Here is a 24,567-nt window from a genome sequence, read left to right as displayed (position 1 = left end):
GGGGTGCTCCTACTCGTGCTTGCCTTTAATTTAGGTGTTATCAATCTATACAGCAGATGACGGATGACCTTGTCAAAATAACTCCAGTCAAAACATTTTTTGCCCGAGCCGCGTTCAAATTTGTGTTAAAATGTCCTGCCTTAGACACAGACAAAGTCTAAACAGGAGCAGCTTTCCCAGGCTCTGCGAGAATGAAGGGTGGGAAAGAAACAAACTGGAATCACGGTGGGGAGAAGGGTGAAAACACATTACACGCTCACAAGTTACTTTTGTAGGCAACTGTGCATTCAGTGTGCTTGTAACACCTGTCTACGAGGGCTCTTCTGGCACTAGAGAGATGTTTTGGTAAGATAAACAGTTCGTGCATTTTGTCCTCAATGCAAGGCACAATATGTACGAACCATATACCTGAGAGATTATAGTTCTTGTCTGTTTTTTCACATGGTCTAGGAAAGAAACTGGAAAAAAGCCCCAAACTTGTAAATACTCAGTGATATGTGAGCTCAACAACTGAGCAGCGGGGAGGGAAACCCAAGTTTCTAAGCAGAGTGGGGACGGAAAGTCACTAGAGATGAGAAGTTTCTCGCCACAGGTTGCATCTCCTTCATGCGTGCTTCTTGCACTGCGCTGTAACCCGGTACAAAGAGCAGGAGTGGGGCGTGCTGGTGGTGCTCGGGGATGCAGGGTCTGAGCAAGGAGAAGCTCTGGGGCGGGGGGTTCCCTCATCTGCGCTGGGACCGGTCTCAGGCAGTCGAGGGGAAAAGGAGGCATGTCACCCCGCACACAGCGTCAACTATCTGAGACAGCACCGGGACAGGTCGGGGAGGTGCCTAAAATCCCCCCCAGCCCCCGAGGGGCCAAAAGCAAGTGAGGCAAGAGCCTCGCAGCTGACGGGACCTGGCCGGGCGCGGGGCGCTGCGGCCGGCGGGGCCGGGAGTTCCCGCTCGGCTCCGGGCTGGGCGCAGCGGATCCCGCTCGGGACGGGGCCGGTCCCCGGCTCCCCTCCGCCAAGGTAAAAGCCAAAATCCCCAAATCCCAGCAGCTCTTTGGCTTTTTTCGGGGCCACTGTACTTCGGAGCTGGGGGCGGGGGAGGGGAGGGGGGAGAGGAAAAAAGAGAGGATGGGAAGGAAACTGGAGGGAGGGAAACAGCAGAGAGGGAAAGAGGTCGAAGGCTGGGGGTGGGAGGGAGGGAAGGAGGAGGGAAGGGAAGAAAGGGACACTTTAAAAGTTGAGCCAGGAACAAAGTGGGGGAAGTTGCCAAAAAAAGAGCTCTGCATCCAGACTCGCTGGTAACTTCCCGATCCCTCCCCTCCTTCTCGTACACACCACACACACTTGTATTTTGCGCTGTCGTAAAACCCACGTGTCTCGCCCAGAGCCTGCCAGAGCCGAGCCGAGCGCCCGGCCGCGACTGCGATGCGCAGCCACAGCAGAGGGAGCCCGGTGGCTCTCAGCTAGCCGTCCCTCCGGTCCTCGGAACCTGGAGAAGGATCAGCCCCCTCCCGCGTGGACAAAGATCGGAGAAGTCTTTGCTCCCGGCCACTGTCCGGCTCGGAGGTTCCCGGAGCAGCCGGCCCCTCCGCACGCCCCCCGAGCAGCAGCAGCAGCAGCAGCGCTAGCCCCGCTCAGGTAAGGCAGGCGCGGCCCGGGCCACTCCGAGCTGCCTGCACAGCGCGGCCCCCGAGCCCGGGCAGGGCAACGCCGGCCGTGCCCTGCGCCCGGGAGCGCCCGAGTGGGGAACAGCCGCGGAGAGACCCGCGTGTGTGTGCGTGTGCCTGAACTTTCCTCCGCCTCCGCCTCCTCCTCCCTGTTGTCAGCGGACAGTCGTTTGCTTCCGCGGAGAGAGGGAAGGAGTGGAAAGGGAAGGCAGTGCGTGCGAAGGGGAAGGGGTGAGCGGGGGCTCTTGGGCCGAGGGCGGCGTGAGGGGCTGCCCGCCACCGCCCGCCTCCTGCTCGTGCTCCGCCGTGTCCCCCCGGCCACCGCGTTTCTCGTCCTGGGGCTTTTCGGGACGAGGCTTTCTCCTGACGGATCTGGCCACGGGCAGGAGAAGCGACGGGCGCACGGTCCCTCACGGCCGCGGCCCAAAGCCCACGCTTGGCACAGCGTGTCTGAGCGTCTGTCCGACCGCGGGTCCCACCGCGGGGCCGGGCGGCCCTGCCAGGGCGGGGCGGGGGTCTCAGGTCTTCTGTCCCCTTCCTCCCTGCTCCACAGGCAGAGCGATGCTGAAGCCCGGAGATCCCGGCGGATCCGCGTTCCTGAAGGTGGATCCCGCCTATCTGCAGCACTGGCAGCAGCTTTTCCCGCAGAGCAGCCAGCTCAAAAGCAGCGGGGCCCTCGCCCAGCTCCAGCCACCCGAGAGAGCCGAGCCCCCGGCTGACAGCCTCCGCCAGCGCCCGACCTCCCTCTCCTCCGCCTCCTCCTCCTCTTCCTCGTCCACTCCGTCTTCCTCCTCCACCTCGTCCTGCGTCGCTGCAGCCGCCGCTTCTCTGGCCGGCCTGACCTCCCTGCCCGTGACCCAGGTCCCGGTGTTCGGCCCGCTGCAGAGCTCGGAGCTCCCGGCCGGGGCAGCGCCCGCTCCCCTGCAGGGCAAGGATTTGTGCGGGGCCGGCGGCGGCAAATGCGGCGAGCGTGGCGCCGCTCGGTACCGCTGCACGGCCGAGGAGCTGGACTACTACCTGTACGGGCAGCAGCGCATGGAGATCATCCCCCTGAACCAGCACACCAGCGACCCCAACAACCGTACGTACCGTGCCCTTCTCGCCCTCCTCCGCCGCTTCCCCTCCCCGCCTGGGGCCAGCCCGGGGACGCTCCAGGCTGCGGTCGGTGCCTGCACCGCTCTCACTCCACCAGGAGCATCCTCCGTCTCGCCCTTCCCTCCCTTTAGTTTTTGCCTTGGTACCAGTTGTTTCAGAAGACGGGCTGCAGCCCTTCAGCAGCAGTTTTTCTGGTCTGAAAGCCGTGTTCTTCCCTGGAAGGCACGCTTCGCCCGAAAGGCTGTGGCGGGGGTAGATTTCTTTCGGAGGGCTGCTTAGGAAAATGGATTCAGCAAAAGTTCAGGGCTACTAGCTACAAAGCTGGTTTTTTCTCGCCTTGTATGTCCCACTCCATTCCTGCCCGGAAAGCCCGGGCTTCGCTGAATATCCAGAAATCAATTACTCCTCCGAGCTGGGCAGGGGAAAACTTGCAGTTTTCATCAGATGATCTAGGGCAAAGTTTTCCTCTTTCTTATCTCGGCGTATCGTTTCCTTTCAGACCTCGTTAACACCTCGTTGGTTTTAGTTTCCACCCCTACGGAAAAGCATGACATGGTCATTTAAAGAGAAAAGCCGATTTTCTAGACGAAAAATCTGCACTAGTCAGAATTAATTTAGGACTTGGAGGTTCTAAAGTGTTTTATACTGCTGTTGCCTATTCTACAGCTGGGAGGGTTTTTTGGGGGGGAGGGGGCTCCCCTATCATTATACATCTGTACGGATGAAAGGTTTGTCATTTTAGAAATTTCTGTCTTTTTTTTACCCTCTATCTATCAATACGATGCGACCGAGGAAATTCACGACACGAAAAGAACTATATGAGCTCCTAATAGTTCATCAGTTTTATAACTAACATTCAAAGCACACGGATCTGGATCTGTCCCTCTTAAAACACATGGTCTCGACCCATGCACTTTAAAAAAAATATTATTGTTTCAAACACTCTCTTTTATCCTAAGATTTCCTAAAACTCTTTTTTTTTTCGTTGTCCTTCTCAATCACCACTCCCCAAATGTCGGTTTAAGGAAGGCTGTTGAACAGAAAAACGATACCCCAAACCAGCAATCCTGAAACACATGCCCAAGCAAAAGGCGGATTCGTTTAATTCAATTTCAGACGAGGAGCTTGTTTTGAAAGTTTCCATGACATCCTGCTATGTATTAATTAAACTGGGTGGGTGCTAGCACAGTCTTCAGCGCTGCGCATATGTTAGGGGGGGAAAGTTGAATCGGAGTTTGGTGGAGATTTTTCCCGCCTTCTTAACATTTCAAATGCTTCTATATTGGTTGTCGACTTTATTTTGAGCGACTTCCTCATGCTTAGTCTTACCTTGTAGTGAAACTTGTTCGTGTATTTTGTGTTCTTGGGTGAAGAAAACGTGATATTATAAATTACATGCAGAAAATGGAATCCGAAATGCACTTCTAATCCACAACCGAACGGTTCAAACAATCCATGTTTTACTTCCCGGAGCCGCTCTGTAAACCTAAAGGGTAAAGGTTGCAAAAGGAGAAAGGAATATTACAAAGCGTTTGCGAGGGGTGGGGATATTTTTAAGGACTGAGTGGAATAAGAGCACCCCGCAGAGTCGGAGGCGAAGCCTGAATAATTTCTTCCTAGCGCGGTATAAAAGGTGGAAGCTTCGGGGAAGCAAAGGGATCGATCGCGGAAAGGACGCTTGTGAATCGAGTCCGGCTCTGGCGGGGCAGCCGTCGCCGTGGGAAGGACGGGCAGGGGGCAGCCAGCGCCATCTCGACTTCTTTTTATGTTTGTTTTTCTCCAGCTAGATGTAAACATTCCTATAATTTACTTGTTTACTGGGCGGCTTTCGCTCTAGCGGTTATTAGCTGCCTCCGAGCGAAACTCGCAGCCCGAGTGTTTCGGTTTTCTGGGACCAAGCGCAGTTGCTTTGGGCAACTCGTGCTTCAAAAAAAAAAAAAAAAAACAAAGAAAAAAGTAAACTGTCAGTGAGGAAGGAGTGCCGCAGCTACAGCCCGTGCCGTGCCACGCACTCCCAGCACGATCAGGGAACAAGCTGCAGGACACGGCCTGACTGCCCGAGCGCGGCCGGGGTCACGCTAGCGGTGCGTGGGCAGCGAGGTTTCCACCGCCTTGACTCCCACCCTCACTCCCGTTTCGCATCATTCCCACCCTCACTGCCCGCTTGAGGGGAAGGAGATGGGGGCTGTGGGTGAGATGAGGCTCCGTCTACTTTAGTTTGAGTCGTACTTGCTTGCTGCCCTTCCATGTGCGGACAGCCCCAAGGGCAGCCCGGGACGGGCGGGCTCTCCCCAGCCCGGCACAGTCACCCGCCCGCCGAGATCCACGCCCTGCCCGGAGCGGGGGCGCTGCTCTGCTCCTCTGCCCGGCCCCGCAGGCTCCGTCTGTGCCTCGGGCTCTAATCCCAGCTGTACCTCCTTCACCAACCGAGCGGGTGCCCTGTCTCCCTCACTTTCCCAAATAACACCCCTCTCTCCATGCCGACCATCCCCTCCTTTTGCGGCGCTCCCCGCGTGTCCCCGCTCCCCGGCCGGTCCCACCCGCTCCACAGAGGCGCCGGCAGACTCCGCGTGTGCCCCGCTGGTTCTGCGGGGCCGGGGCGGCGGCCGGGCCCTCGGGGGAGCCCGAGCGGCCGCCGAGGCTGTCCCGGCTGCCGAGGATGTCTGTCCATCCCATCCCGTCCCGTCCCGTCCCTTCCAGGCTGCCGAGGCTGTCTGTCCATCCCGTCCCGGCCTCCCCACCAGTTCCCGCTCCCCAGCGCTCGGCCCGGCCCGGCGCCGGGCGGCCGCCGCGGGAAGATGGATGGGCGGCGGTTTCCCAGTAGACACACGCCTTGATCGTCAAATATCAATGAATATGGCACGGTCTTGGGCGAGGGAAGGGGGCGGGGGCCGCCTAGGAGCTGTGGGTTTTAAATTGAAAGGGGATAAGCTAGGGAAAAGTAATAATAATGATAATAAAAAAGAAGCAATTAAGAGGCAAAACCGTGACTAGAGCCCAGCAGTCTTTACCCGCAGAGAAGTAAAGGGGATTATGCTGAAGCCCCGATAAAGTGGCAGGCGGCTGGGGACCGTTTGCTTTCCAGCCTCCAATCTGGAAGGACGAGGATATTTCTGGGCGCTGGGGCGGCAGGAGCGATCTCCTCGGGTGAGCCCGGGGCTGCGGGACCGGCTGTTCCCCCGGAGGCTCGCCCCGAGCTCCTGGGGAGGCGCTTCCGCACCGAGAGCTCTGAGACTCCTCCGCCTTCGCCGGCAAGCATCAACCTGCCGCCGTAATAAATACGCAGTGTAAAACTGAAGTGTCACGCCACCAAGCACTTTGCACGCCTTTTCCCATTCAATTTATGGGGACACAGAGTATATGTAACATGCTGTGAAGTGGATCGGTGTGGAAAATATTCGGACTTTTTTTTTTCCTTTGGACTGCTGGTAACCTGTATGATTTAGCTATTTTACATCATTAGTTACCCAGCACCCTTAAACATAGCAGATAGCCATACATTAGATTGAGGTTAGAGAAGGTGGTGACTGTTTATTTAGGGTGATAAAATGGTCCATCAGCAGTAATCTCCATCGATATGTGCCACCAGGAGATGAAGGATGAGGGGACAAGCCACAATTAATTGCCCTATAGTTTTGTAGGAGAGAGTGGAGCCGGTGCGGGCTGAACTTCGATCTCCTCTCCTGGCGCCTATTCATCATCTCTACATTGTATATGGGGGTCTCTCAGGGGCAGAGGGTGGCAAGGTTTATCTACACACAATATTCTCCTACCCTTCTCATACCTGACACGGAAATTTAATTCATTCATACCTGCAGTAGAAGGCAGGGAAAAACAAACCCACCTCCCTCAACCCACCCCACACTCGCCTATTAAAAATAACCCGAAAGAGCCTCTGAAGGCGCCCCTGACCCGCTCCGGGGCGCTCTGGGGAAGGAGGAACAACCCCGGGGTGTGCCTGACACCCGGCCGGGAGAACGGGCAGCGAGGCACGGCCCGGGGCCACAGTCCTACCAGAGGGGACCGGGACAGCCCTGGGACAGTGGGCCGGGCTCCGTCCCGCTCTCGGCAGAGAGCTGTTAGAGTTAATAACTGAATAAATAGAGGGCACCCGAAGGGAAAACGCATCCCTGTTTCGTGGCCCCGAAAGTCTGCCTCCGGTGAGGCAGTCTGATAGAAACTGCCAATAATTTGGTGAAAGGACGTGGATGCCAGCTCACCGATGAGGAAACTGAAGTACGAGGGAGGCTGAGCTTCCCTGGAAAACTCCAGCCCTCAGGAAAGGAAGGGAAACCGTCCCTTCCAGCCCTGCCTCCTGCTTAGCTGGGTACCCGGGCCCAGACAGGGATGCAGGGCCAGCCATGGTGATTTATACTTGCAAGTGAGTAATACCATGTGAAATGATGGCCACTTACACTGGATACCTGCATGCTTGCGGTGAATTATGGAGCAAAGGGTCAGAGGCCACCCTTCTTTAATACCAGCAAACTGCAGGTATCCAGTCTAACTGCACCTTTGAAGCATATTATTGCTGAGGAAAAAATGTATTTCTCTCATTTATTGTTACAGCTGGTTTGCTGGTAAAAACACTGTGTTAAACCCTAGTTTCACTGACGAAAGGTTTTTCCTTTCAGATTTGCTTTAAAGTGTGCAGTAGTAGTGTTATTTATGTTGGTGTGTGTTTAAAATTACATTTTGGGGGCAATGATATGTCCTTTTGCCTACTTTTAATACTTTTAAGTGTACTCACATGGAGTCATTGTATTGGCATTACACTGTGTTCATTTTTCTGGAGGCACATAAACAGTAACATCTTCCAATCCTTCCATAAGAACCATGCCAAACAGCTCCTCTAGGAAATCCTTTAATTTTCTTTTTCTTGTATCTTCCTTTCCTTAATCCTCCTTATCTATAGAATATGAAGGTATACAGAAGGAAACTGATCTCCTTCCAAAGTGTTTGGCTGTATCTGGGCTTGCAATGCAGTATTCCCACTGACTTTACCTTCTACATCTCTAGATTTTATCAGGACATACTCTGCTCTGGCTGCAGTCCTCCTTTATTTTTCCATTTTCAGCAAGTCCTCCAATTTTCTTACATTTCTTGCATCTTCTCAACTTGATTTGGGGCTTGACTGATGCTATTGCAGAAAGCAGAATTATCCATTTCAGCCATTCTCAGTGAAGCCCTGCGCTCACACTCAGCTGCTCTCCGAGGCCAAAACTGGAGGAAGGGCACAGGACCCTGTCTGGCCATGCTCTAGGAAGTTCACACTTTTAGAAGCATCATTTTCGTGTGAACCCCTCCACAGCAGTGTGGGTGATAATGGCCACTCTGGTGATGTCAGGGGACCTCAACACTGCCCCTCTCAAGGCCCCGCTTCTTTTCCATGTCTTATTAAGCATGTTGGTGCAGCGTGCCACATTGTACTCTGCAGCACACACAAAAATGATGCCATTCATCCTGCTGTGAGGCAGGATAGTGTGCAAGTCTTGGAGCTCTTGATTTTTTCCCCAAAATGATATGAAGGAAATCCTTCCGTTGTCCTCTGAGGCAAAGGAATACATTGCCTACAGTGGTGGTCTTTAAATGGATGCTTTCATGTATTACACTATTACACAAAAGTTAGTTACAGGACAGGAAAAGATGCACAGTAGCTTTTTACTCCAGGCATGGTAAAATATAACTAGGATGACTTCCATTCCTTATAACATTTATGAGAATTTTTAAAGATTTTATTTGCGCAATTACATAGCAACTAAGGCTAAATGTATGAAGCATGAAACTAAGAAGAATTTCAGTACTGCTTAGTATTAAAGACAGATTCCTTCCTTCTCATCAACAAGACATTAGCCAAAACAGTTTCAAAAGATGTTCCATTTTCCAAATTTTCAGCATTGGCAGGACAAAGGGGAAAGGAACACAGCGGGGGATCAGATACTGTGACTGCCAAGCATTAAGACATTACCACTGTTTTTGGACACTGGAAAATAAATATCACCATGTGTGACTTTCTGTAAGGGTAAATGACAGTGACACGGGGTTTGTTTGTACTCCTTGACAATTTCTTAGTTTCTTTTTCTTGGAAATGTAGAAATAAAATGTTTAATCCAAATTCATGCACACATATTGTCAGAATTAAGTTAAGGAATTATTGTTCTAGGCAGGTACTGAAATTTTCGTGCATGAAAAGTTATGTATATCTGGCTGCCGTATGTAGGAACTCGACACTGAGGTTGTCTGACTGGAGTAAAGAAGATATTGAGCAGGTTTAATGTAAATTTCTCCAGAGATACAATTCCTCTAAGAAAGCCATTGTAATCAGCTAGTTATGAGGAGGGTTGCATATCCAGAAAATATTAAAGCAGTGCAAAGAATTAAAATTCAAGGGCCTACCCTGGTGCTAACTGTCATCGTGGTTAGATATAATTTCTTTAAGCTCTCAGTTTTCCTGTAAGATGTTTTCTTTCTGACTTGCATGAGTAGATTGAAATAAATTGATTTCATAGAGTCATAGAACAATTTGTGTTGGAAAAGATCTGTGAAGTCATCAAGTCCAACTGTAGATTGTAGAGTTCAGCCATAATCTGTTTAGAGTGTATCACATGCCAAACTGTTTTGGGTTGTGGGCTTGCTTTTTCATTGTTTGGGGTTTTTTCTTCCCTTTTCCTATTTGGGATCCTTTCCTATGTGACCTCCAGTGCCAAACTGCAATGCTGCCCATAATATCTTTGGATAGGCCAAAACCACAGGGTTTCTTGATGACTGGTTTTGAAGAGGAAAGGAAAGAAAAGATGCTGTGGTGATACCTCACTTTCCAAACTAGCTGTGGAAATAATAACAAAAAAAACCCAACCGCCCTGCCACCCCATTCCCTCCCTCTCCAGCATATACTTGATGCCTTTTATTCATCATGCCTCAGAATGGTTGTAGGAATATCTGCTACATTCTTTTAGGACTCGCCAGAAATATCTTCCCTGGGCTCCTGCAAATCCCACCCACCATCCACCCCCAATTGACGTGGCTGGGAGAGCAAAACCCCTCTGCCATGGTGCTTCAGCCCAAAGGAAGTCGTTTTATGGCGGGGAAGATGTTCCTAAGGCAGGAGGAGCTGCACCCGCTTTGTGGCGGCATGAGGGCCGTCCCCGCTGGGCGGCTTTGTCCTGCCGTGCTTCTGCCTGGACCTGCTGGGGATGGATGGATGGAGGGATGGATGGATGGATGGATGGATGGATGGATGGAAGGATGGATGGGTGAGTGGATGGATGGATCGATGGATGGATGGATGGATGGATGGATGGATGGATGGATGGAAGGATGGGTGAGTGGATGGATGGATGGATGGATGGATGGATGGATGGATGGGTGAGTGGATGGATGGATGGATGGATGGATGGATGGAAGGATGGATGGATGGATGGATGGACAGATGGAAGGATGGATGGATGGATGGATGGATGGATGGATGGATGGATGGATGGATGGGAGGATGGATGGATGGAAGGATGGATGGATGGATGGATGGATGGATGGATGGATGGATGGATGGACGGATGCACGGCCTGGGGCCCGTTTGCCGTGCAGCCCCTCTGCAGGGGCACCCGCCGGAGCGATGCATGGCTCAGGGCTTGTCTTCTTGCCCTCTGCTGGGATCTGTGAGCCATGCTGTGGGTAGGGAGCTCAGACGGACGAGCACCAGGTGGAGGCAGGTGTTTTCTGCAAGACTCAAAGGTGTAATGATCTTGATGGAAATCATCTTCCACACGTGACTTAGTAATAATTTCTTGTTGCTGAATGCACCACTTTTTTAATGGTAAAATTTAAAAGACAGGAAAAAGTGTTTACGTAGTGTGTCTAAAACTGCAGAATACACTTAGAAGCCATAATTTCAAGATGCATCTTTTACTGTCCTTTAGCAGCTTTTGATGAAATGAAGGGAGCGTTTTCCTTTGAAGGATCTGTAGGAAAGAGACCTACTTAATACACAGTACATCCAGTTTGGAAAGAAGAACATCTTAGTCAGGGCCCCTGAGAATTGAGGCTGTGGTTGCAGGCAGTTTAGCAAGTCTAAATCTGTGGCATAGACCAAGAAACTCCTACTTCTGTAGTGAATGCTGTGCTCTGTTTTTATAAGGAGTGGTATATGAAATTATTAAGGGAAAGATGTAGGACATGCTACAAGAGTACTACACCATAATTATTGGTTTTTCTTTGTATTTCTGGAATAAATTTGTATGAAAACATTTATTGTGTTACAAAACTGAAATGTGAAGAAGACAGCAATTTATTTCAAGAGATTCATTGTTATGTTAACTCGGCATATCTCCAGAGAAATTAATTTCTTGAACATGAAACATTTTCCTGGAAGATGTACATTTGTGGCATGTGGAATAGTGTGCAGTGGAAACACTTAACCAAAATTTTCTTTGCTCAGAAAAGAAAAGCCATGGTAGGATCTTCCCAAAATAGAGACACATCATTCATTATAAACAACAAGTTAGGGAAATTAACAGTTTTACAAACTGATCTTTTTCACAGGAATTGCTCATGAACTCAGATATGCTGTTTTGGTCTTTTCCTAGCTTCATTTACATTGTACAGGCAAAGAGCATGCATTCTCATTCAATAAATAAAATTTCAAGTGTGTGCCCAGAAATATTTGCTGCATAATTTCAGTTTTAAGATTAGATTTGTCTTTAGTAAAGTAAATGTGCATGCAGGCTCCAATTTGTCACTCATGAGGTTCTGGTTTATTTATTTTATTTTCCAAACAGACAGACATGCACACACACATGTTAATGTAAAAACCAGAGTGAATGTTCATTTAAAATAAGGATAAAATTAAATCTTGTTCCAATTAAGCCCTTGGGCTGAGCTGTGGTAAGGCAGTTGAGAGGGACTTGAGACACGCTATGACTGCGTTTTAAAATGTCTCTCTGAAACGCACTGGGATGGTTTAACTGCACTATTTGCATTAGACAAAAAATTCATCTTTAAAAACATTGTTAAAGTAAATGAATCTTGGCAGGTTTGTGAATACACAAGGCTTGCAAATTGTCTGCAGGATTTCTGCTCAGCCTTTGGAATTTTTTACTGAAGGCTTTGGCGAGATCTGGGAGAGAGCCCAAGCAGAGCTCAGAAGGGCACGACGTGCAGGGGCACCGGCTGCGCTGCCCTGGAACGGTAGTGCAGGCACAGGGATCGGCGTGGCACGGCAGTGGTGGTGGTGGTGGCTGGCAGCAGGGCACTGACAGCTTTTCCCTCTCTGTCCCCCAGGATGCGACATGTGCGCGGATAACCGGAACGGCGAGTGCCCGATGCACGGGCCCCTGCACTCCCTGCGCCGGCTGGTGGGCACCAGCAGCGCCGCCGCCGCCGCCCCGCCGCCCGAGATCCCCGAGTGGCTGCGGGACCTGCCCCGCGAGGTGTGCCTGTGCACCAGCACCGTGCCCGGCCTGGCCTACGGCATCTGCGCCGCGCAGCGCATCCAGCAGGGCACCTGGATCGGGCCCTTCCAGGGAATCTTGCTCCTGCCGGAGAAGGTTCAAGCAGGTGCCATCAGGAACACTCAGCACCTCTGGGAAGTAAGTTATCGTGTTTCCTTCCTTGTCAAATTTGATCTTTTTGAAGTAAACATGGAGTGTGATTGTATGGAGTACTAGCACCAGAACTAGCCGTGAGGATAAGCAAACAAACCCACAACTCAAATAAACCAAGTAAGCAGGTTTGAAAGAGTAGCCAGCGCAAGAAAAAGCCTTACTGTGATAAAGGTAGCCAGAAAACCAGTGGGCAGCGCAGAGCTCCAATTGGTCTGCATGAGAAGAGCCGACTGTTGCAGGTGCTGTCGTGTGTAGAGTCTTGGTCAGAGAGATCTGAAGCTTTTACAACACCCAGTGCTTTCTATATTTTGACCTGAGGTACAAGAGCTGATGGAGCTCTCAGGTATGGAAATTATGGAGCTCTCAGAGCTCTCAGGAGCACCAGCTGTATTATGCTAGAGCAGTGCATGTGGGTTGAGATGGAGTGCTGCACCTCTGCTGTGGCCCTCAGCCAGTCCAGGTAAAGCTACTGAAATAAGCCCAGGATCCTACTCCACAGCCTGACCCTTTGCAGTGTGACAGAGTTCGTTCTTGCTCAGTTTAGTTTAGCTCTGGTCCTGTACCTACTGTGCGTTCACCAAAGGAAGTTCCCTGTGCTTTATGAAAGCCACTTTCAGATATCTCAAAGCCGTTGGTTTTTCTTTTTTAAATATTTGTTACTGTCTTAGAGAGTGACAGGTATCACTCAGGAAAAACCTATAATCTCTGTGTGTCTGAAAGAGCCTACTCTCTTCCTAGTCTTCTGCCATTAATTTCTTTGATTTGTACTGGAAGGTATAATTTTTTAGTTCTGCTTAGTCCTCTGTAGCTGCAATCTCTGTTTGCCTCAAAACTAACTGCAACAGTCAGTAGAGACTGGCCCATAGATCTGTGGTATTTGCTCATCCACACCAGATCTAAATCTTCAGAATATAAGGAATCCATGAAGATGCAGTGTTTTTGCTGTCTTCAGCGTGTGTACAGGGAAAGTGAATGGATCTTTGAAAGATATTTGGGGGTATGGAAGAGTTGGAGCTCCTATGCTTTTCCTGCATGTAAATAAATAATAAAAAACACACCAGGGTCTTTGTCTCAAGGTATTTATCCAAAAACATCATTGTGGCAAGAAGATTTTCACATTGAAGAGATCAGTCTCATAACACACCTGAATGTGGATGAATTGCAGTGACTGGGAATTTTGCTGCTGCCTCCAGTAGAGATGGAATTTCTCTTGTACAGCAGATATTGATAATTTGGATTTTAACCTGTTCGTATCAAAGACCAGTGATTATAATGGCAGTATTTTGGGGTATTTATTAATCACATATTTTTTATAGACCACTTTATAATAATGCTGGAATTCAAATTGGAATTCAAATTAAGAAGGGTATTGTGATTTAGACAATTCCAATTAACAGAATATATAATAGTGAAATGAGATTGTCAGATCCACATATTACAATAAGTACTGAAATTTAGATAAATTGAGGCAGATAATTTTTCCATAAATATTCACAGCATGAGTTTAATTTTTAAAAACATATGAATTAGTTTTATGCACGTAAACTTGCAAATACTGACAATACCTTTTTTAATAAGCAAGATTTTTATCATATTTCAGGTTATCTTAAAAATGGGTTTGAAGCAATGAAAGAAGCTAGGGCTTTAAAAAAAATTAAAAACAAAACCCAGAAAGATACTAAGGAAAAAAGACCTACCAGTACTATTGTGTGTACCAGATTCAGGCTGTAAGTGCTTGTCGGCTGAGTTTTTGTGTGGGATTACCCTTGTGCTCTTAACACACAACACAGATTTCCTGTTGGATAGCAAAAAGAATGCATGTATTTTAATAGAATTATCTTAAAAATAAGAATTCAATTTGATTTAATAATAACATGTTGCTCATGGTCTTGAATTATTTCTGTTAATGACAAAAACTGTTATCAAAGAAACACATACTCTAAGCTCTAGCCAAAATTTTGCTGTTTCTCATTTGTTTTGTCTTTCAATTTGGCATACTTTATCTGTCAGAAGACCAATGTTTAATAAAAAAATGTATTAAAAGAAAGTAATCAGAAAGTCTAATTTTACAGAATCTGATCTATGAAAATACATAAAAGCAAATGGCAGTATATATCTAAATAGTCTGTATTCATTTAGTCTGTATGGTATAGGAGTGTGGATTAAATCACTGTGAATGATAAATAAATATTTCATCATAGTCCCTTTATAAAGTTGTGGCCTTAGTCCATTCTCTTTCACTAATATTTCCCACACAGCTGCAAATGCAAGTCTGTCTACAGATCAGCTGCTCAGCATTAGGTCTTGATAGACCTTATGGAGAGCATTTCACATTTTTAGTATCAGAAATTGCATTTTATTATTTTGCCCTCGGAACTGTAAAGTTGATAGATATTTGTTTTAGTTTACAGTTCTTTGTGTACACCAGGCAAACAGAAGGGCAATTGTGAACACTTTTAAGCATAGTTACGGCTTTGGTTGCTTTTTTCTTTGTGCTCTTTGTTGTGGGAAACATCAGAAGCACTGCATTTGATGTACAGTTCAGTGCCATGGAAATATGCTTCAGACTGTGTGCACAAGTGCTCCCACCATGCGCTCGGTGTTTGCTTTGTGTGCAATGTGTGGAGCGCAGCGGCTCAGAGCGAGTTACACCCCGCTCCACTGCAGCCCCGACACCTATGGGTGCTCATGGGAAACTGGAGAGCTCTCTCACAATCAGCCAACACAATTTTTTGTAACTTACAGAAAGATCAGTCTTTCAGAAAGCCAAAAATATTAGTCATTTCAGTTGTACTGCCTTTCTTTTCCCTCGCTTTGGCCCACTTCTATAACCAGAGTTTGCTTGTATTTTAAAAAAATACAATAAACTCTGATTTGTTTAAAACAAAAACAGGACTGGGTGTATTAAATAAACATTCTCTTTGGTAATACAGGCATTTATTCCAGCAGTGCTTCATAATGTTTCTGATTCCTTTTTTTTTTCTATTTTGAAGTAGTGAGAATAAGCCTTTTGTTATTGCAAAGAAACAGAGATTTTCTTAGCAATTAGGTCTTACTGATGAGAATGAGATAATTTTTCGCTAATGTGTTTTCTAATAAAGAAGTGGAAAGGCACGCTTGATTCCAACATATATGAAAACATTATCTCAATTATTAATGTGTCCTTACTCCCTGAAGATAAATTAATCTAGTTGCACATGGTTTCCCCTTTCTGTTTAACATCAAAATTTAATAAGAGTAGACTTAAGGAATGTATACGATATACACTTAAATTCTATTAGAATAAAACAATGAGGTTTAAACATGCATACATTTTAGTAGGCAAAATTTTTCAGGCTCCCAACTTTAAACTGTGAATTCTGGAAACAGCTAATTTGTAAATGGTATTTTCCCCTGCAAATGCAGCTTAGATGAAAAAATTTTACTGACAGACATATCAAAGGATACAGTCTTATCGTTTCCTGTTCTTCATGTGGCTGATAAAGAGTTTGCTGTATCTTTTTTTTTTCTTTCATGTGTGGTCAAATAGCTATTTTTTTTCTTGCAACAGCCTAAAAATATCAAATATATGATTTTACTTCATTTTGACTTTACTTGACTGAAATTTAGCGGTTTTGGAAGTCATTTTTTTATTATATGCAACTTCTTTTTACATGGATGAGAAAAATTATATGTGTATATATATAGATATATATAAATATATATATATAAATATATATATATATATATATGTATCAGGGTGTTCATTAGTAAACACAAATTGCTAAATCCGTGTAGCTGATTTTCCCCATTAAAAATTCCCCCTGTACCCCTGCTTCCTTCCCCCCCACCAAATTAACTGGCACAAGAAAGTGTGCATGTCATCTTAATAAAGTACCACATGGGTACTTTTTGGCCTTCTTGTCTTTTGCTTCAACTGAAGCAAAAGAAAACATTGCCTTTGCCTTCTGCTGGACCAAGAACAGGCTTTTTGCTGGGATGCACTCTGGCCAGGGCCCATGCAGCAATACTGGACATTTTGGAACAAATTATGCACAGAGAATCCTTGTGCTTGAAATGAAGCCCTCATTGCATCTATGGTGATAGATTCTTATCCAGATTCTCAAGGCTGCAGTTTTGGACTAAATTTGCTGTTACAGAAAAGCACTGGGGGACAGAATTATGTGCATGCTGTCGTTCTATTAAAGTAAAAATTATGTTTCTCAGCAATTCGTCATCTAATATTCCAGCCTGCTTGTCAGCTCTGTTTTAAATTTGTCATGTGCATGAAATTCAAGTAATTTTGTCTTGAAAAAACTCCTTAGTTACTTTCCTATTGTGTCTTAAGTTATTCAGAGTAACAGCTGGTGCCATTCTGTTATTTTTTTGTTTTGCCCTTTCTGAGGATTTTGTGTGATGTAGCACCCTTGCATTTATTTTCCATTGAAAAAGACCAATAATTTTTATTTTTACATGGATTTCAAATTCCCGTGCTGTGGGAAAATACCACTAATGCTGTGGTCAGCAACATGCTAAACTGTAAGCGCAGTAAGAAGACTCATTTTGTGTACCTCAGAAGAAAATTTTGCTAAGCATCTGCAAAGCAGCCTTCTATCGTTGGTATTTCTGGATCATCTACTAACACATTTTCCCAGATAACTTCTATAAGTTACAAACTCCTTTCTTAAGGTCCATAAAAAGTTAGTGAGATCACAAGTGTGGAAGGTATTTTATATTTAATAATTTTAGTTCTTAGAAGAGCTAAACAAAACCCTGATGTTTCTTTTAGAAGACCTGTGACTTTTATAAGACTTTCTTATGCATTATTTTAATGTATCTCCATGGTTTTGGTATGTTCTTTCTGTCTACAGAAAGTATGTATAGTATGCCTAAGCACATGAGCTACAAAATTAATCTAATTTGGCGTGGGGACAGATTCTCTTCCTATTGAACAAAGTGAAGTTTGGAATACACTTTGGTGTTTGGAGTTGGATACAGCCCCAGAATTTTAAGAGTGTTACTGAAAACAGGAATTCTGAGGACTGCATAGAACATGCACATGTCTGGACACACACTATTCCCAGAAAAAAAATATTTTCTAAATAGCTAGATCATGCAGGGACTATCTGTTTTTCCATGGCACATAATCTCACCTTGGAGATTTCATTATGTAATATGCAAAAATACTGAAGTGGAACACAAATAAACATAAAAGCTCAATTCTGTCCTTATTTGACCACTACCTTTCTGCATTGCTGACTGGGCACCAGTGTAATGGAAACATTAGACCTTTTAATTTAATTAATTATAAAAGTGATTTCCACTGTTGTATGAGACTAGTTTGTAAGGCTTGAAATTACAATTAATTTATGATACTATTAAGAGGTAATTATTTCGACTGACTTTTGATTCAAAATTGGTAAATAAAGGCAATAGTTTAATGACCTATACAAGTGTCCAAAATGTGTTGTGGGCCTGATGTCAATAATGTATTTATTATAGATTTGACTAAGTGAAACAGTGAAATGTGCTTTTCCACGTGGTGGTGACACTCACTATTCTGCAGAACTGCCTCAATCACTGCTCCACACACTTTGGTCCCCCAGATTCTGTGGCATCAAATGCGCGTAGACATTTAAGTGCAGACTTCTGAGTAAACCCTTAACATAAAAGCTGGAAAATTCAGCCCAGGCTATACCTTCCCTCTACGCACTTGGCACCTTTTCCAGATAAGTTACAGAATTCCATTATCCAAATTGTTACACATGTGTGACAGAGGTTGACCTTTAGTCATGTCAATCCTTTTTGCCTAGGCCTGGGGCTCCAGCCTAATGGCTCAAAGCCTGATTTACTCACTGTAATAAGGGCAGGAGGTCGAGCAATTGTCAGCTCGCCTGCTCATACTCGTCTCGGAGCCTGGTTGAAGGCTGTTAACACAAAGCTTTTCAAAGTGAATTTACAACCACCACCACTGACATAGGCCAATCAGTACACCATAAATGTCAGGTTAGTGAGATTGAGCAGTAAGTAAAGCACTGCCAGCCCACTATTGGCTGAAATCAATTGCTTAAGGTTTAACTGAGAATAGCAATGCGTGTACAACTAAGTCTGCAGAGCCAGATTCAGGGTGGAGAGTGAGTTGGAGGGTGGTTTAGGTAGAATTACCCACCAGCCACAGCCATGGCATTATGTCCTACATTTGTCCTCCTTCCGTTTGAACAATGCCTGCCCTGACAGATTCTGTGGCCAAAAAGTTCTTAGATCAGCCTTTTAGTTATAGAAATAAGATTATTCTGTTATTTTGCCTATGGGAAAAAAAAGTGTGTGGGGTAGAACAGTGGAAAGGATGCTAGGAATATTTTTTTTTTTTTTTACTTATTTCAGTAATACTCAGCTGTTTTTACTCCTCAGCTCCTAGAAGGTTTTTTCATAAGGAAACTGTGGCCTTTTTTCCATTGGCTTGTAACTGGAAACTATCACAGTTTTCACTAATGAGTGATTATGTACCTGATGGTCTGAATATCCATGAGATGTAGTTACCCGTAAGACTGAATGTTTTTATCATTTTGTGTAGTGACAGCTTGGACAACAATTCATTTGGCTTTGAAAGCATCAGCATTAAAATGTAGAAATCCATTAAAATGCTGTATGCCAGGATTTATAAATTAGGCAATTTCCTTGATTATTGCAATCATTTACAAAATTGATTGTCCCAGTGTGGTATAGGCAGATTTCAGCAATGATCATTGACAACAGGCACATCCTCTAATACCTATACTCATTGTTCTTTAAAAGAAAAGCTACTCTACTGTGAGGTTATTCTCCATCCCAAGGTCAATTATGCATTGAAAAAGTCTACTAATGTAGAAGATCACACATCTTTAAAGTAGAACCACATCAGCTATTTATAGCCTGTAACAATAGCCAGAATACTTATTTTTCCTTCTGTTTGTAATTTGTTTGTTAACAGCCAAGGCATTCACTTGAATCTGTAGCGCATATACTTTTTGTGATCTGTTATTGAAAGGTAAATAATTTTGGCAAATTGCAGCTGTAAATATTTATTTGATTGAAGATTTAAAAGTCAATAGTGTGTTTTATTTGTTGCATCTTAAAGTTCTAATTAACAAATAGATATGGAGTACAGTAACTTGATGTGGGTCAATTACTTCTGCAAGACACAATCAAGAAATGATGTCACAAAGCAAATATGCTCTAGAAGTTTTCCTATATTAAAACAAGTACAATAAAGCCACAAAATGCTAGCTACCAACCACAAAACCACGGTGCTTTCTACTTGCATGGACATAAGCAATGTTCATGTTAAAAACTCGAAAATGCAGGTGCTTTCAGGAGGCTCTTTTTGCAAACTGTACACAAGATTCAGTTGTAGCTGGCAAAAAGCTGTTTTGTATCATATGCATATCAAGACTGATATCCTGCAGTAGTTAATCAGTCCTTGCCTGGACAAGATAGCCATTGATGTCACTGTGAGCTTTGATTTAAGGAGGTCTTCAGGCATGACTGAATAACTCAGTACCAGTGTAATCACAATTTCTAAATCTTTTTTATTTTTAAGATAGGTGAGTAGCTTTTTCAGATTGGCAGAACCACCTGAATATTTTGTGCTGTTGTCTACAAACAACAGCATTGCAGTAAATGTAAAGGGACCTTTGTGTAAATGTATTCATTTGACATAACAACAATATTTTGCTGTGAAAAAGTGAGGTTTGCACTGCCAGGGGCTGTGTAGCAATGCATTGTGTTTAGTTAGATGAATATTAGAATCAAAGAAAAACATTTTTTCCTGTATCTTGTGAAAAATGTGTAGCTAATAAATTTGTTGCTTGTACTACACTGCATATTAGTTGCCTGGATTTAGCAAGATGTACATAAACAATTCTGTATTTTATCAGTAATTCAACCTGATACTTTTGGTGTGGAGACCAACTGGTGTATAAGAAAGCAAATTTATTGACCTGAGGGTATTTCTGAAGATGTTTTGATTTCATTTGTAGAACCACAAAGTAGAGAAAAGTGGCTTTATCACAACTACCAGTTCCTGTGAAATAGAGGCCAGTGGGAGGCTCTGTTTTTCATATTGTTCACCTGTAATGGAGCCCTGGATTTTCATTGAGGCATTTTCATTTTTTAGGCAAATAGAGTAGTGGTCAGTGTTACAGTCCTAAACTAGTAATCCTGCATTAACTGAAGTGTCATCTAAAATGCATATGAAGTTAGCAAATCTAAGGTTCACTGTTTTCACCTAGACTAAACTTCTAGTTCTATAAAGATCACTATTTTTGTCTTTTAAACTATTTCATATGTACTTATTGCTTTTGCCACATCAGCATTCACTGTGGAAAGCAGGGTATTAGTTTTTATCAATCTATGGAAGGAATTTTATAGTAGTATGGCTGACTGGCAACATTTTAAGACCACAATTTTGCAAAAAGAGCTCACCATTTCAGTAAAAGTAATTTTTAAGGAAGTAATTTTAAATTCTTAAAAATTAGAATTTAGATTCTAAAAATAGAATCTCTTTTCTAGATTCTATTTTTATTATCTATTTCTGTTTCTGTTTCTCTATTTCAATTCCTGTTTCGATTCTTATTCCTATTTCTATTTTAAGCTGTCTTGAATGGTCTCTCCATTTCCACTGCTCCAGTAAAAGGAGATGAAAGAGATACTCAATTACTTTGACAAAGTAGATTTTTTTGTATAATCATTTTCTAATAAAGCACGACTTTATTTCCAATTAGAGAAGTGAAGAGACAGTTGTAGATTTTAGCCTGGGTTTGTGTTGATTCATTTTATTGTGACCAGCAATATTTCAGTGACAGCTGCAGTAACAAAGTGACATTTTTCTGCCACTGAAAAAATAGTCTTTCAGAGCAAATAATATGACATATTGCATTTGAAAAAAAAAAAAAAAAAAACAAAATACCATTTAGAAAAACGATTTTCATCCATGACATAAGGCCATGGCAGGAAGACTGGTAGGATTCTGAGATGGCAGACATTCAGAAAGTTCAGGAAGAGATAGGAACATTTAATGAACATAAACATGTTTCTTTTCAACTGATGCAAAAGTATCATCACAATACTTGCACAAAACATAGATTCCTGCAAAAAGGGTTGATTTAAAAAAAGGTGTGGTTTTCATGCAAAAGTGCAAATTGCAGATTAGTTAGAGCGGTTCTAATAGAAATGCACAAAAAGTTACACAGAAACAGAACAGAAATTTCACTTGAAGGTGTTGTAATCCTTTGGGGCAGTTATTGAAGTGTACCAAGCTGAGACTTCAGCTGTGTTTTCAGCAGAGTTCTTCTTTCTATGGACCCAGACCTGTGCATTGTTTGGTACACACCCTGATTCTGGCATTTTTCTTCCTGATAAACTTTAGGTCTTCTTTCTGTGTCGGGACCAAAGCTTTTCACCCAGGTGAATCTCTTCTGTTGTTCATGGATCAACATTGTAGAGTTTAATTTGCTGCATATCTTTCAGCATGTTTAAAAACCAGAGTTTAGAAAGCTGTTTCTGCTAAAATTTTATCAAAAAGATAAGGAAAATGAAGATGAACATTGGCATTTCCTTAGACTGCATATTAAACATGAAAATGTAGAGGAAAAAGATGGGTCCCAAATAGGTGATTAAATCTTCTCATCTGCGTTGCCTCGTCCGAGTTCCATTCTCTATTCTGATCAAACCTGGATCACACTCAGGTTACTTGGAATCAAAGGCTGTATTTTAGGAACATAACTGTTCTGCTTGTTTCTCCTGGGTGGTGCTGACGTGGCCCCAGTCTCCTCATGAGTTTTGGGCATAGGGACCCTTGGGCAGCAGCCCCAGCCTGGGCTCAGGGGTGTCCCAGCCCAGCCCGTGGCAGAGCCTGCCTTAGAGGGAGCCATGAGCTGAGCCTGGGTGGGCTCAGACTGCAGCTCTGGCCGAGTGCTGTGTGACCTCGGGGTCTGCCATTCCCAACAAAAGATGGCCCAAGGTCAGGCTGGGGTCTGTACCCTCCCTTTCCTCCAAAGTCCATATTTGTCTGCCTCTTTTCTTAACCTTTGTGAGTTTTTGTTTATTCAATGAGATGTTAATTTTCATGCCCAAATTACACAAAAGTGACACGACCCAGCGGCAATAGCATTGCAGAAGTTTTACCTCGTTGTTTAAACTGATTTTGTTTTTACTTTTGAAAGGCTAATTTGTGTGCAATTTTATAGTTTGCTGCCAAGCCAAACCAGATGGTCTCTCATTCATAGATATAGTAACTGCCATTTTGGATCACTTTGAAGGCTTTGGTCGAGTCTTACTCTCCTTAATCCTTTATTTTTGATTTATATTTCTTCCAAATTATTACTTATCTCTTCTGAAATCTCACAGGTCCACATATTATACTTTACACTAGTAATTTACGTCCTGTGGCCTGCATGTTGTAGTGGCTGTATTTGTGATCAGAAGTAGTTAGCAATGCCTCTCGGGATGCTGTCAGTCACAATTGGGAATAACAAGGAGTGCCACTGAAGAAGTTTGGCACAGCGCCTCCTGCCCCCTCTGAAGGTGAGCAGAGCACTGCTCCTGTCGCGTGCCCAGCCACTGGTTGGTAAGCTGGTCAGGAGAAATGCTCGTCCCTTGGCCATGCTTGGCTTTCATTCATCTGTTTTAAGGATGAAAGAATCAAGAACTTAACACTGCTGCTGTATCTGCAGAGAAAACAGCTGGCTGCAGTGATAGTTAAGGCAAGGTTATTCACTGTCTTGGCAATTATGATTATAGACAACTCAGTGTCTATATGAACCACCACTGTGTGTGTGTTTAACAAATTTTTAACTTTTCTTACTTTTTAATTATTTTTTAATTTAAATTTAAAACTTTAAATTAAATTCCTATTTATTTTATTATTTGCTTCTGACATGTAAAAATCTGACATGAAAATTATTCTTGTGATTTTTGTGCAAAAGAATATGCTTTTATTTTAGGACTTCCTACAAAGGGAACAAACATTTTGGCATTTCCTTCTGTAGTGATGGTGATTTGATTTATTTGAAGAATTAACTGTAAGTTTGCTGTTGAGAGTGTCCATTCTAGCTGTCATCTGGCATTAAATGTGGAACAAAGATTTCTCTTTAAAAAGCAAATTTGGTCTGGATGCACATTAATATTTCTACATTAATATTTTCTTTCCATTGCTTTATTAAAATAATGCTACAGCCATCCATTGCAACTTGATACAAACTTATCAGGTAAATATCTAACAGAATCAATGTTGAGAAATTTTGTACAAGAAAGCCTGTGTAGTTCAGCATCCAAGGATCAGATTGCCGTAGACTGAAAGGCTGACTGAATTTCTCCCTCCTTCACACCCTTTAAAAGTCTCAATGTGAAAATCAGAGAGCTAGATATCTTTTTTCAGCAAATTCAAGTATCTATATGGGCTGAAAAAGCAGGCCTTTAGATCACAGGAAAAATTGGTACAACAGAGAGATGCAGGCTCCTAAAAAGAAGTGTTTGAAGAAGATGAAGAATAAGACAGCAAGGCAGCGTAATGCCAATGACTTTGGAGAAAGAGACAGGGCTTTCTCTGACTATGAGTGTTGTAGAAGATTACTGCTATTCTTTCTCTTTGTTCTCAAAGATTACAGGAAATTTTAGCACTCTCGCAAACCAGGCTAGACTTGTCTCATGAGCATTGCACTGCTGATCTATTACTCAGTTTTTGTGCTGGTGCTGTCTGATGATAAGTCGTGGATATCCCCCAGAAAGACGTGGGTGAAACATTAAAAAATGATAACATCCAGAATTATTAATTTTCATGCTCATGTTCTCCTCTGGACTTTCCCCATTCTCTTGCTGATGAATTGAAACATTTCATCTAGGTCAAGGTTTCAAAACCCTAAAGAATAGCTTCATTAATATATTTGCTCATGCAAGGTTTTCTTAAAAATCTTAGTGTCCTCAGCACTGTACTGGGAAAGGTGGTATCCCACCAAGGGTGGGTCATGGGCAGGAGCACCTGGGCACCAGCTTGCTGTGTCTCTGGTCCAAGCTGACCAGGCAGAAGCTTGCTGTGGACTGTAAGCCATGTGGGTGTATGTCGGCTAGCACAGTGCCATGCCCAAGGGTGCAAATCCTGGCAAGTGTAATTGTCTTATGGGCTGACACCCCATTGTGCCCAGACCGTGTTGGTTGTGATCAGAGGGAGCAGGATCTCCATGCCTTCTGGCATGACTCT

General features: G+C 44.3%; 1 protein-coding gene across 2 annotated transcripts in view; it reads left to right on the top strand.

Annotated features, from left to right (window-relative positions):
• Nucleotides 1-1,220: 1,220 nt before the first annotated feature.
• The window catches only part of PRDM6 (PR/SET domain 6), an 81,631-nt gene continuing 58,284 nt past the window's right edge, over nt 1,221-24,567 (top strand). For both annotated transcript variants that reach the window (XR_012578205.1, XM_026794447.2), the window contains exons 1-3: nt 1,221-1,630; nt 2,213-2,740; nt 12,031-12,338. Coding sequence is in view for 1 of the 2 variants with exons in the window: in XM_026794447.2 (XP_026650248.1) it covers nt 2,221-2,740; nt 12,031-12,338 (828 nt within the window). In the remaining variant the exon portion in view is untranslated. The remainder of the gene's footprint in view (nt 1,631-2,212; nt 2,741-12,030; nt 12,339-24,567) is intronic.

This window comes from Zonotrichia albicollis, chromosome Z, assembly GCF_047830755.1.
Source record: "Zonotrichia albicollis isolate bZonAlb1 chromosome Z, bZonAlb1.hap1, whole genome shotgun sequence".
Taxonomy (NCBI): domain Eukaryota; kingdom Metazoa; phylum Chordata; class Aves; order Passeriformes; family Passerellidae; genus Zonotrichia; species Zonotrichia albicollis.
This window is presented reverse-complemented; position numbering and strand designations above follow the sequence as displayed.